Source organism: Physeter macrocephalus, chromosome 8 (assembly GCF_002837175.3).
Source record: "Physeter macrocephalus isolate SW-GA chromosome 8, ASM283717v5, whole genome shotgun sequence".
In the NCBI taxonomy this organism is placed as follows: Eukaryota; Metazoa; Chordata; class Mammalia; order Artiodactyla; family Physeteridae; genus Physeter; species Physeter macrocephalus.
In genome coordinates, this window is record NC_041221.1 from 396,493 (window position 1) to 409,713 (window position 13,221).

At 38.2% G+C, this 13,221-nt stretch overlaps 1 protein-coding gene across 5 annotated transcripts in view; it reads left to right on the plus strand.

Annotated features, from left to right (window-relative positions):
- The window catches only part of MAP3K7CL (MAP3K7 C-terminal like), a 41,620-nt gene that overhangs the window by 20,372 nt on the left and 8,027 nt on the right, over positions 1 to 13,221 (plus strand). For 4 of the 5 annotated variants that reach the window (XM_028492606.2, XM_028492603.2, XM_028492604.2 and 1 more), the window contains 2 exons: positions 6,432 to 6,547; positions 11,170 to 11,214. In XM_028492606.2, the coding sequence (XP_028348407.1) occupies positions 6,432 to 6,547; positions 11,170 to 11,214 (161 nt within the window). The remainder of the gene's footprint in view (positions 1 to 6,431; positions 6,548 to 11,169; positions 11,215 to 13,221) is intronic. The other variant, XM_055086388.1, reaches the window with a different exon arrangement.

A 13,221-nucleotide genomic window follows, 5' to 3' on the forward strand; every position in this document is an offset into this window, starting at 1 on the left:
ATTTGTCTTAAAATTTAACCACATTGTTATGTTTTGGAGATTGTGGTTTGACCTATAGATGATCCAAAGCTAAGCTTTGTGGTCTTTGTTGCCCCGGAAAGAAGAATATGTTTTATTTGTAATCAGGTGGAGGACATGCTGATGACTAGATTGTAATAAACTTGGTAATGGGAGTGACTGTGCCTGGGGCATAGGCACTGGCGTTAGGCTGGCATGAATTTGGACCTCAGCTCCACACCTACTAGTTTTGTGATTTGGGGCATGTTATTTACTTTCTGTAAACCTCACTTTTCTGACCTGCAGAGTGGACATAATATCTCACATCGCTGTGTGAATTAAATGTGATAATGAACAGATCGAGCACGGCGCTTGGCAAAATAATTGCTCAATTAATGTTAATTTCCTTCCCTAGTGAAATTGTTTATTGAATGAAATATTTAAGCACTAGTATCTTTATATGTGTAAAATGAAATGAGAGAAGCATCTCTTTGGATTTTTGAGTTAGGAACAGAGATGCTGATGTCCTCTTCTTTAAGCTAAGGTCCTTGGAAAACAATATGACTATTTTTTCAAACCAAATTGAGCAATAGCTTCAATCCCTCCTAAAGTCCTCCCATCTAATATGAGAAGACAGTAACAGGTGTCTCCGTGGTACACATTGAACTTGCTTTTTTCTCAGACAGAGTTTGGTAAGTCCAGAAACTGATGTCACCTCCACAAATAAACAATTTCGTAGCTTTGGTTGTGTACTATAGTATCTTGTTGTCCGAGCAGTCACTCCAGAAACTTCTTTTAGGTCTTGCATCTGGGGAACAAAATGGTAGTATCACTTGCTATCTGGGAAACAAAAATGGTAGAAAATGGAGGAGTCTTAGCATTCTAAGATTCTACTGCACTAGTCTTGCAACATCCAGAGAAAACACTGAAAAAATGTCTGCCATTTTGTCTCTCACGCACACGTTGAAAAGTATCTTACAGTCGGTTTTTTGGCTGCTGGGACCACACAGAAAACATATATAGATATCTTGGGGCTTAATTTGATCCCTTTAATTTTTTTTTTTTTTTTGAGAAACCCAGTTCATTATGATATGCATTGTTAGAAGCGTTTGGGACACTTGAGTTCTCGCTCCCTTTAATATTGCCTACATCGATAGAAATGACTTAAATATCCTTCATTCCAATATTATATAATGTATAAGATGTGTAGTATAATTATTACTAGTGCTGACTTTGACCATAATGTAGATACTATAGAAATGTCAATTCTTAAAATATTTAAAAAATATTTACAATTCTTGATAACAGAGTTTTCAAATATTGCAATTAGTCCTGTCTGTGTTTTTCCATTTAGTTTTAACAAATTATGCTTGTTAATTTGGGGACATTAAAATGCAACATATATTTAAGCCAGACACCCCCATTCTGCCCCCAAAATAAAGATAACACTGAGAATCAAGGAATAAATACAAATACAGTCTGCTCAGCAACTGTAGAATATTTAGCTTCCTAAATATATCTTCTGTGTGGGAAGCTGGGAGAGGAAAATTAAATTCTTACATTTTTGAAGTGGATGGGGCCAGTAGTATTTGAAGAAGCCAAGTAGAAAACGGAAACGCTTAAGCTGGCTTTGCCTCTTGCGGAGAGATGCTTGGCTGGGTCTTTTCCCACGGGGCTCCTTCCAGAGGGCAGAGTCCATTTCGGGAGGAGCTTGCTATAAACCGATGGATGGGATGGTGTGGTTCAAGCCGGCATTCTTGGAACAGGAGCCTGTGGTTTCTCTCTTACTTCATCTTGTTAAATTGGTCCAGATGACTGGGGTGGATACCAGAGATAGTAGCGGCTCTCTCACACTGCTATGTAATTTAAAGCCCTTGCAAGCTCCATCCTCAGGCAGGAACAGGATGGGGTGGGGGATAGAGGAAAGGGGGTGTAGAGGAAGTGCCTCCTCCTGGGCTCTGACCTCATCCAAACCCCAACCTGTGTCTTGGGAAAATGTGTTTCAAAGTTGGCTTGAGACACTGTTAAGGGAAGGTCTTAATTTAACCTTCTTAGAACTGGCTAGGTTGTGAGTAGACCAGATACCATGGCATTGAGTGGACCGCAAAAGTTGTTTCTGTGACCCTACAGAGTTTGTCCCCTAGTGCCTGAGGAATACTTTTACCTTTTCATTTTCACATGAAATATCTTTGGCTTCCTTTTCTTTGAAATTCAATATTTCATTCTTTAAGCAAGAGCGTGTGATAAATGCGTCCAAACCATGGGAGGATGTAGGGTAATTGTGGAGAAAATAACAAGGAAACTTTCTCTTCCTGAAGAGAAAAGAAATTCACTATCAACATGGAGTTTCTTTATTGCTCGCCCATTCCCAGCACAGGATTATAAGTATGAAGATCTCTTGGATGAAATAGTCAAAATCAAGCAATGAGAACTGAAATAAAAAGTTCTATAGATAAACAAGGATTTACTGTATAGCCTAGGGAAATATATGCAATATCTTGTAATAACCTATAATGGAAAAGAATTTTTAAAAGAATATATATATATATATATATATATATATATATAAAACCAAACCACTTTGCTGTACATATCTGAAACTAATAAAGTATTGAAATCAACTATACTTAAAAAAATTTTTTTTAAAGGTGTTAATTTTTATTCCAAGATGTTAATAGTTGTTTTCATCTGGGTTATCACAGGCATCCTTTTATGTATTTTTTTTTTAATGTGAACACGTTAAATAGTATCTTAAATCCATGTACAGTTGATTAATTCATGGGTGCCAGTGTTTTAAATGTCACATGATGTAAGCCTACTAGTAGCTCCATTTTAAAATTGGAAACCTGATTCCTGTGCTTGAATTTTAGGAATCTATTTCCTCGGGTAAACACTTTATTCAGGGAACCCTGTTGGTCATATACTTTCTGCTGTTTTCAGGGCTTATAAGAAGGTAAGAGAGAGTCACTCTCAGTGAGGACCTTATGATACAACACACATACACACAAACCCACATTATATCATGAAACAATGAGAGTGTGCTATGTCATGCAGGACAATACATTTTATTACTCTGTAGTCCTACTTTTTATATCAGGTAAATTCCTGTTGGGATGAGAACAATATGTGTTTAAAAAATTCTTTGATGAGTTTCCTGAACTGGAGTAAACATCCAATGACGTCAAATGGCTTTCTAAGAACAGTGGGTCCTGCTGACCAGAGGGCACTTTGATTTGTCCAGCAACGTTTGGGTTTAGTGGTACATGGCTTCGAATTATAAAGGGGTGAGAAATTTTAAGTTTCCTGGGGAGAAATTTGGGAAGGAGAGAAAGGTAGGGTGTGAATGAAGTGAATCTCAGATAGGGAATCCCGGTAGCAATGCTTAGAAGATGGGCTGGGGGCAGCAGAAGGGTCTAATGATACTTTTTTTTGCATTAAACTTTTTTTTTATTGTGGTAAAAACACATAACACAAATGTTATCGTCTTAATTTTAAGTGTACAGTGCAGTAGTGGTAAGTATATTCGTATTTTTTTTATTCATATTGTTGTGCAACCAATCTCCAGGACTTCTGCATCTTGCAAAACTGAAACTCTATACCCATTAAATAATAATTCCTCATTTACTCCCCTCCCCTCCACCCCCAGCCCCTGGCAACTAATGAGATAATTTTACAGTGTTGTGGTGTGTTGTGCCATATAACTTCCCTTCTTGCTTAAAAAATAATTAATTTTGTTCTTTAATGCTTTCATACAAATTGGAAGAACATGTAGTGCTGCTGAGTTATGTGTCAGGCTGGGTATAGACAGAGCTTTTAGGAGCCGGAAGCTGAAGTGACACATGGCATCTTTTTACTCCCTGAAACACTGAACACTAAGTATTTTTGCCTTTTTAAAAAAATTAGCACTACTTCTTAATTGTGGGCGATCTTGAAAATATTGTGACGTATAGCATGATTTCCTGCTGAGAACATATGAGGATACTGAATATATCCTGAAATACTCCATATCTTAATGTCCCCTTAGCATGATCATGTTACCTGTACATAAAAACATCTTCAAATTTCACACAATTAAATAGTGCCAATAAAAAAAGTCATGAAAACATTTCCCCCTTAGTAAAAAGCATTGCGGTTTGGCAAACCAAGGGGGAAAAGAGGACTCTCTCTTCTTAAGAAAATTATTATCTGTAATTTTCAGTTTTTCTTTTAAATTATAGCAGCAAAGGGCATTTCTCCCTTTCCACGGCTGCTCTCATCTGTATCCTCTTAGGCATGCAAACACAGACTCCTAAAATCTTCTGGCTGTCACATAGGTAACTATGCTGAATTCGTGGTTCAGGTACCTCCATGTGGCAAGTTATGGGCTGAACTGAGTGTAGTTTATGAGTGTTCATAAGGACAGGAAATAGGATGCGTTGAGTCTTGGGGCTTACCAGTATGCAAATCCTTTAACAGGGCACAGATGGTTTAATAGCAGCTTGGGGAGGGTGCCCAGAGTAAATTGCTTTCATTCCCCTTACTGTTACACCTGGTCATTTGCCAGTGTAACAGGTGAAAATTGATGAGGGGGTGGTGATTTCTAGGATTGGAGGAGCCAGGAGTTCTGAATGCCTTTGGCAATGGCTTTATCTCCTGGGGTGAGTTGTACTGTAATACTCCTGGGCACTGCTTTTTAAGTTATTTCACTATAGAAAGAGATAATGGCTCCAACAGGCTGAGTTTATGCTGTGAATGTGTTCATGGGGCAGTAGGGCAAGATGCTACATAATATAATTATTAGATGAATTTCCATGGATTAGAACACAACAGATGTTCCACATAAAGGTTAATTTCGTCCAAGTCTATTTCAAATTTTATTTCCTTTAGAAGATCTCTACTCAGAGGCTTCATAATAAATAGGAAGGGTCATCTTATTTATCAATCAGATTTTATGGAATTTTGTAGAACTTTCTAGAATTTCTTTTGCATCCTGGGTGAGGTCACTAAATATGACACCCAAAGAAATCTGTGTCCTTGAAGAATATTTAGGGAGAGGAGTAAGTAGTAAGAAATGCATTAGTTCTCATTTACTAATATAAAATTAGTAAGACTATGACCTAGTCAGACACATAGTTTACATATAAAGACTATTGTGAAGAGAGGATTAGACAGAAGAGCCTATTTAACAATTAAGTCATATTTCTCAGATATTATATAACATTTTTCTATAAATAATTGAAAAAGGTGATTAAAAAACTCTTTAAAAGACTATTAGCTAGTATTTCTCCAAGTAATGCTTTTAATAATGTGCCACTATAAAGCAGAAACTAACACACCATTGTAAAGCAATTATGTTCCAGTAAAGATGTTTAAAAAAATAAAATAAAATAATGCGCCACTAATTAGAACTAAGGATTACAAACTCAGGGAAAGCTAGTTCTTTAAATATAATTTCTGGAAAGAAGATTTTCAACATGTTTCCGTTAGAAAGGCTTGCATGCTGGCCTTTGTTTCCCTCATGGATGGGAGAGAAGCAAAGACAGGAAGCCTTGTTCTCTTTGGCCACACACTTTATAAGCATCGTTTTATTTGGGGTTTGGTCTTTCATATGCTTTGTTAATTCTTGCAAGCATTATTTCCAGGCCGGCATCATTTTTTCAATTTGGATTCCTTTCTTTTCTTAAAAATAATTTTTATTGGAGTATAGTTGATTTACAATGTTGTGTTAGTTTCAGGTATCCAGCAAAGTGAATCAGTTATACATATACAAATATATCCACTCCTTTTTAGATTCTTTTCCCATATAGGTCATTACAGAGTGTTGAGTAGAGTTCCCTCTGCTATACAGTAGGTCCTTATTAGTTATCTATTTTATATCTAGTAGTGTGTATATCTCAATCCCAATCTCCCAATTTACCCACCCCCCCATTCTCCCCTCATAACCATAAGTTTGTTTTCTATATCTGTGACTATTTTTGTTTTATAAATAAGTTCATTGGATTCCTTTCTTGTAGGGCTCCTCCACTCTACAAGATGTGATAGAGCTACAGGAACAGAAAACAAGGGGGGATTGAAACAGACAACTGAACTATTTCCCCATCACTAATTCTCTAAAGCAGAGTTTAAGATTTCTGGGGAGAAGTACAGAATTATTAGGGGACTGATTTTTCCTCCAGCGCATGGCAGGTAACTGATCTGTAATGGGTCTCATGGCTCTGGCTTGGGCCTGAGGAAGCCCTGGAATAACACTGGAAGATGTATGTGGGGAGGATACAAATAGACCACTTCTCTATTTGTAGTCAGGTAGAATGAGCTGAACTCTGTCCAATGTGGATTGACAGTGCTATTCTCATGCAAAAACTCTCCTTCTAAAGAACATCAGTAGAGCACGGTGGTTGGTAATTTATTCTGCTACGAGGAAATGGACTGATTTCTTCTTCTTGTTGTTTGTGAAGCCTCTGCCGCCTTGTCATGACTCCATGGAATCCATGCAGGTGTTCAAACAGCACTGCCAGATAGCAGAAGAATACCGTGAGGTTAAAAAGGAAATCGCCCTGCTTGAGGAGAGAAAGTAAGTACTGTCCCCCGGACCACCCTCAGCCTGAATAGTGACTGCTGGTCATGGACCAGGGGTCCTGGACTGGGAGCAGCAGGGGAGGAAAAGGCTGAGCACGGGGGCAAGAGGGAGGGAGACATACAGGGAGGAGAACTGGCATTCTGTGGTTCAGAGGTTACATGCATGTCACGTTTGATTCTAGAAATTATCCAAATGGAACTGCGCTAGATGAAATGCTTTACAGAGTAGTGAGAGGAACCACGGGAGTGCTTCCTACTCAAATTTAATTTTTTAATAAGTATTCTTTAGTTCAGGAAATTAAAGCTGCCAAAATACCACCTAGAGCCACGTTATGTTCCATGTGAATGTACCCAAAGGCCCCAGAGCACTTCGTCTTGGGGTGAATTTTAATTAATGCTTGAATGGTGGAGTACCCACATCAAGTAAAGAAGTCACTGTGATGGCTCTTTGGAATAATGTAAATGGATTAGTTGCCTAACTACATTTTATAGACCAATAGTCCAGTAAGTTTTTATCTTGATAGCTTCTCTTACCATTACAGTTCTGCTATAGGTATTAGGCAGTTCTATTAATTAAAGCACTATCACTTTACTTACTCATAACTTTATGCTTCAGAATTCTCCTCCGCCGCTCCGCGGCATAGTGGGATCCTCCCAGACCGGGGCACGAGCCCGCGTCCCCTGCATCGGCAGGCGGACCCCCAACCACTGCGCCACCAGGGAAGCCCTCTCCTCCTTTTGATTGCACTAAATTCTGCTAATGTCTACCCAGTGATCCCCATTCTTTCATACTTTCAAAGCATCATAGCACTGGTCGGTTTGTACTTACACATTTATTAGGGAGATCTTTTGATGAATATTTGCATCTCCTGCTAAGTGGTAAGTGTCATAAAAGGGAGGATAATCAGGTGTCTCTCACCATCATATTCCTAAAGGCTAGCACAGTGCATGGCATGTAGATACTGAATAAATTTTTGTTGAATGAGTGACACATAATCCAAACATACTGTGAGTCTGTAAGTTTCTGCTTCTTCCCTTCTTCTTACTGGAGTGATACATGGTATCACTCCATATTTATATCAATATTTATACTTTGTATTTATATTTATATAAAACTTAATTTTTAAATGAGTATAAATGAAATATATTTTGTTTTGAGAGATTTGTGAAATTCATGGGACCCTTTGGAGACTCCCCAGAATAGTGGTTGCACAGTATAATATGGTAGAGAGAAGCATGGGTTTTAGGGTCAGACTTCTACATTCACTGTAAGACCACAGTTAGCATGTTATTTTCTTCCTTGCTTCAAACACAAAGTCTTACCTGGACTTTTGGTTATAGGGCATTGAAGGATGCTTATGAGGAGATGAGAAATACAACTTTTCCTTTGTATATCTGAGACTTTCTTTTTGGTCTAAGAGTTTTCATAAATTGGTCGGAACGCTTAGATTGTCCATTTACACACAATATGAGCCCTAAAACCAGTTTCATAAAGGAACAGAGGAAGCTTACTAATGATGTGACCAGTGATTAAGTTAAAGGAGGACTTGTATAATCAGTAGCCTATAAAGGTATCTTCCAGTGGGTGTACGTGTATGTGTGTATGTGTGTGCATGTGTGTGTGTGTGTGTGTGTGAGAACTGTGGTGCTGTGACAGGAAAAAAAGCCCCAGGTGATTATGTATTTATTTGTAAACACTTTAGACTGGAAGTACAGTGTTATTTAAACTAACCCCATGTGTAGCTTTTTTGGGTGGGGGCAATGCAAGACTCACCCACTAAATTATATATTTTGTAAGTTTATATTTTTGTATATTGCATTAAAAAATACAATAGGATAACAATATGAGAGTGAGTCATCTGCTTTTTTTTTTTTTTTTTTTTTGCGGTACGCGGGCCTTCCTCTGTTGTGGCCTCTCCCGTTGCGGAGCATAGGCTCCGGACGCGCAGGCTCAGCGGACATGGCTCACGCGTCCAGCCGCTTCGCGGCATGTGGGATCCTCCCAGACCGGGGCGCGAACCCAGTTCCCCTGCATCGGCAGGCGGACGCGCAACCACTGCGCCACCAGGGAAGCCCAAGTCATCTACTCTTTTATTAAAACATATTCCTGCTGTTTCTGCAAAACGAATCTTACTTCCTCCCTAAATCTCTTTGAACTTTGGAGTTTTGAAACCATGATGTCTTTTTTTTTTTTTCTTTTCTTCCTAATAATTGACTAGATGTGAGACAAAGACCAAATTCTTTGATTTTTTTTTTTCCTTCCTTTTTTATAAAGTCTCTCAAGTTCCTTTTCTTCATTCCCAGTTCTGCCATTTGGGATCAGGACTTGTTACTTCAAATCTTGATCAATGTAATATTATAACTGCTTTCCCTGCTTATGGTTTCCTATTGCTAGAGAAGGGCACCCAGTGCTTGGCCTGGAATGAAAGATCTACCTTGGGCCTTAGTACCTCTGCAGAATGTTCTAGCTCATCCTTCGTCTTCAGCTACGTTGACCTATTCACTTTTCCCACCTCGGCGCCCTTGCTCACACCAGGCTCTCAGTATAGAGTCTCCCTCCTTCCTCTTCACCTGTCCAAATGCTAGCCTTGAAAAGAGCTTAGCCTGTATCCCTAACCCAACCATCCCACAGTGATCACTGCTTTTCCTGGGTGAAGGAAAATTCACTGGAATGATTCTTTGGGCACTTTTTGTGGGCTAGTGTTATCAATAGTTATCCACTGAAGTTTCTGTCCTTTCCGACTATGTATAGTTCCCTGCAGACCTAGATACCCTTTTAACATCTCTTTGGATCCTAATCACTGAATAGGGAGCTGCACGTAGGGTAAAATATGAATAGGGGTGATTTACAGTAGCTGATGATAGGAAACTGTTATATCCTCCATGTATGCATTTTTTATTTGTAATTTGTATGGTCTGTATTTAAAATATGGAGTCAATATCAGCAATAAAGTATTGCTAAGATAAATTGCTAAAATTCAAAGTAGGGTTATATTTTATATCTATAAATAAATGAACTTGGTCCTCCAAAGGTTATGGGTGATCCGTGTTTTCATTAACTTTACTGAAGCAGAAATTCATTTTACAACAGGTATTTTCCTGAACAGTCTTTGTGTTCAAGCAAGATAAATTGGGCCAAATGGATTTGACCCAAGTAAATTCACTCTCCATTTTTTTGATGATTTGGATGAGAATTTCTTCCCCATCATTTAATAAAGTGTGGCTGATTATGTTGCTTCCAGTGATTGGCTAGCATACACTGGACACACAGAGAGTCACTAAATCAGGTATTTTAAAAGAGAGTTTTTGAATATTGGAGCCATGTGGGCACAGGTTAAGCTGAACTTCTCTCTCATCTCCAGAGGAGGTCTCCCTGGACCTAGTTTGGGAGACCTCGCAGAGGGGAGAGGAGAAGAGTTGATTATAACTATTGTTTTAAATCATGTCTGTTGGGTGGATAAAGAGAGTCAAACATTTTCTGGGATTACAAATTCAGCATGGGATGAATTTAATTTAAAGAATAGCTTCTGGCTTATTGACCAGTGATATACAAAAAGCTTGTTCTTACTTTCATTGGAAATTTTTCTCTTCTCAATTGAAAAAAAATGACAATTTTATTGAAAGCTTTAAAAATTTACCAAGAATTCTGACATCTTTACAGAACTCCTACTATCATTTTTGCCTATTTTTTCTAGGCCTTTTGGATGTGAATAGGTATTTTTATATAATTGCTTATATAGTAACATAAAATGTATACATACTTTTTTCAATAAATATTATAAGCATTTTTATAGGACACATATAGGTTTTGTGTATGTAATGGAAACTCATGGAAGTGAGATACAGATGTTTTACGGCATTTGATATTTATCACTGAATTGTTTGGCAGTTTTAAAAATATATGGTTAAAAAAAAATATATATGGTTAAACTATAATTAGTTCTACAAATAGATTTACAATTAGTAAAACTTGCTTTGTGTTTTATCTTGTTCAGAGGAGAGACCACTCTTCTGCTCTATATAGGAAAAATTGTGCGAGGTGCTCTGGTGTTTAAAAGATTGACTTAGGGCTTCCCTGGTGGCGCAGCGGTTGCGCGTCCGCCTGCCGATGCAGGGGAACCGGGTTCGCGCCCTGGTCCGGGAGGATCCCACTATGCCGCGGAGCGGCTGGGCCCGTGAGCCACGGCCGCTGAGCCTGCGCGTCCGGAGCCTGCGCTCCGCAACGGGAGAGGCCACAACAGTGAGAGGCCCGCGTAACGCCAAAAAAAATAAAAATAAAAAATAAAAGATTGGCTTAGACTGTCAGAAAAAGATAAAATCTTAGAAAAGTCAGGTTGAAAAATGTTATATAACTTAAAAGAAAGAATTCAGTGGTTTTCAGTAGACTCACAGAGCTGTGAAACCACCATCACGATTTTAGAACATTTTCATCACCCCAGAAACAAACCTTGTACCCCTGAGTGGTCACTCCCCATTCCCTCCCGCCGGCCACTGGCAACCACTAGTCTACTTTCTGTCTCTATGTATTTGCCTATTCTGGATATTTGAGATAAATGGAATCGTGCAGTATGTGGTCTTTTGCGACTGGCTTCTTTCATTTAGCATAATGTTTTCCAGGTTCGTCCTTGCTGTGGCATGCATCAGTGCAGGCAGACCTCAGAGGTACTGCGGGTTCGGTTCCAGACCACTACAATAAAGCGAGTATTACAACAGAGGGTCACACAAATTTTTTGGTTTCCCAGTGAATACAAAGGTTATGTTTACACCGTACTGTAATCTATTACATGTGCAACAGCATTATGTCTAAAAAAAACCAACATACATACTTTAATTAAAAAACACTTTATCGCTAAAAAATGCTAACCATCATTTGAGCCTTCAGCGAATCGTGGTCTTTTTCCAACAATAACATCAAAGATCACTGATCACCGATCACCATTACAAATATAATAAAAATGAAGACGTTTGAAATAGTGCAAGAATTACCAGAATGTGACACAGAGACTTGAAATGAGCAAATGCTGTTGGAAAAATTGTGCCAATAGACTTGCTCAATGCAGGGTTGCCAAAAACCTTCAATTTGTAAAAAAGCACAATATCTGCGCGGCACAATAAAGCAAAGTGCAATAAAATGAGGTATGGCTGTACTTCGTTCCTTTTTATTGTCAAATAATGTTCCGTTATATGGCTATACCACATCTTATTTATCCATTTGTCAGTTGATGGACGTTTGGGTTGTCCGTACTTTTGGCTGTTATGAATAATGCTGCTACAAGCATTTATGTATAAGTGTTTGTGTGGATGTATCTTTTCAATTCACTTGGGTGTGTACCTAAGAGTAGAATTACTGAGTCATATGATAACCCAATGTGTAACCTTCTGAGGAGCTGCCAGACTGTTCCTAAAGCGGCTGCACCGTTTTATATTCCCATCAGAAATGTATGAAGTTTCCAATTTCTCCACATTTTGCCAACACCTATTATGTCTTTTTGATTATAGCTATGCTAGTGGGTGTAAAATGATGTTTCTTTGTGGTTTTCATTTACATTTCCCTGATAGCTAAAAATGTTGAACACATTTTCATGTGCTTTTTGACATTTCTATGACTTCGTAGAGAAATGTCCATTCAGATCCTTTGCCCATTTTTAAATTGAGTTATTTGTCTTTTTATTATTGAGTTTAGAAATGTTGTATATAATTTTAGTTGCGAAACATTAGAAAAGTGTTTTCATATGAGAGTACCACAATCAGTGTAAGACCTGTATTTTCATGCCTGTTTTAAGATACATAAAATGATGATTGAGGGAGCAACATCTCATTGAGGGGAACATATCAGGATGCGGAAAAGGGAGCATAAGTAATTTGTGAAGGCATAGTCTAGAAATAGCCCTATTCTGATTTGTTTTTAGTCATGGTATTTACTGTATCCTGAAATTTCCAACAACAAGAGGTTTTTATGATTAATCAGAAACATTTATTTCTTTATGGGCATTCCTGAAGGCAGAGGCTTTTAAACTGTGTTCTAGGAAACCTCTCAGAGATTGGGGATGGTGAGGGTGATGGGGGGCGGGGTACTGTACAAGGGCCAAACAGGGGAAGTTCAATTTTATGTGTTTTATTTGCTTCACTTCAGGGTACAATTTTCTTTGCAAAATGATACCACAGTTAGAAAACATTGAAAACCAAACCTCGCTTTTTTATTGCAGGCACATTTTTCTTAAATCTTTACACAACCCTCAGAAAGCAGGTTTCCACTGTCATAAAGAAACAGTAAATTGAGGTATTTCTGCACAAGTGTTTGCAGGGTATGTAGTAATGTGTGGAAAGTTCTATCCTCTTTCCTAAGATGTCTAATATGGATAAGATGCCTTTTGTACAATTTATAGGTTTTGAGTTCATTTTCCAACAGTGGAGATACACTCCCCGAGACTAACTAGTCTATCGAGAATTGAGGACAGGGCTTGGTTTGCAATAGGATTTCAACAAATACTTGTCAAGTGAATGAGTAGGAGTACCAAAGAACTGTCTTGGCTCTTCACTCAGAGGCAGAGGTGTGGACAAGGGGAGTCTTTTTTTTTTTTTTTAACATCTTTATTGGAGTATCATTGCTTTACAATGGTGTGTTAGTTTCTGCTGTATAACAAAGTGAATCAGCTATACATATACATA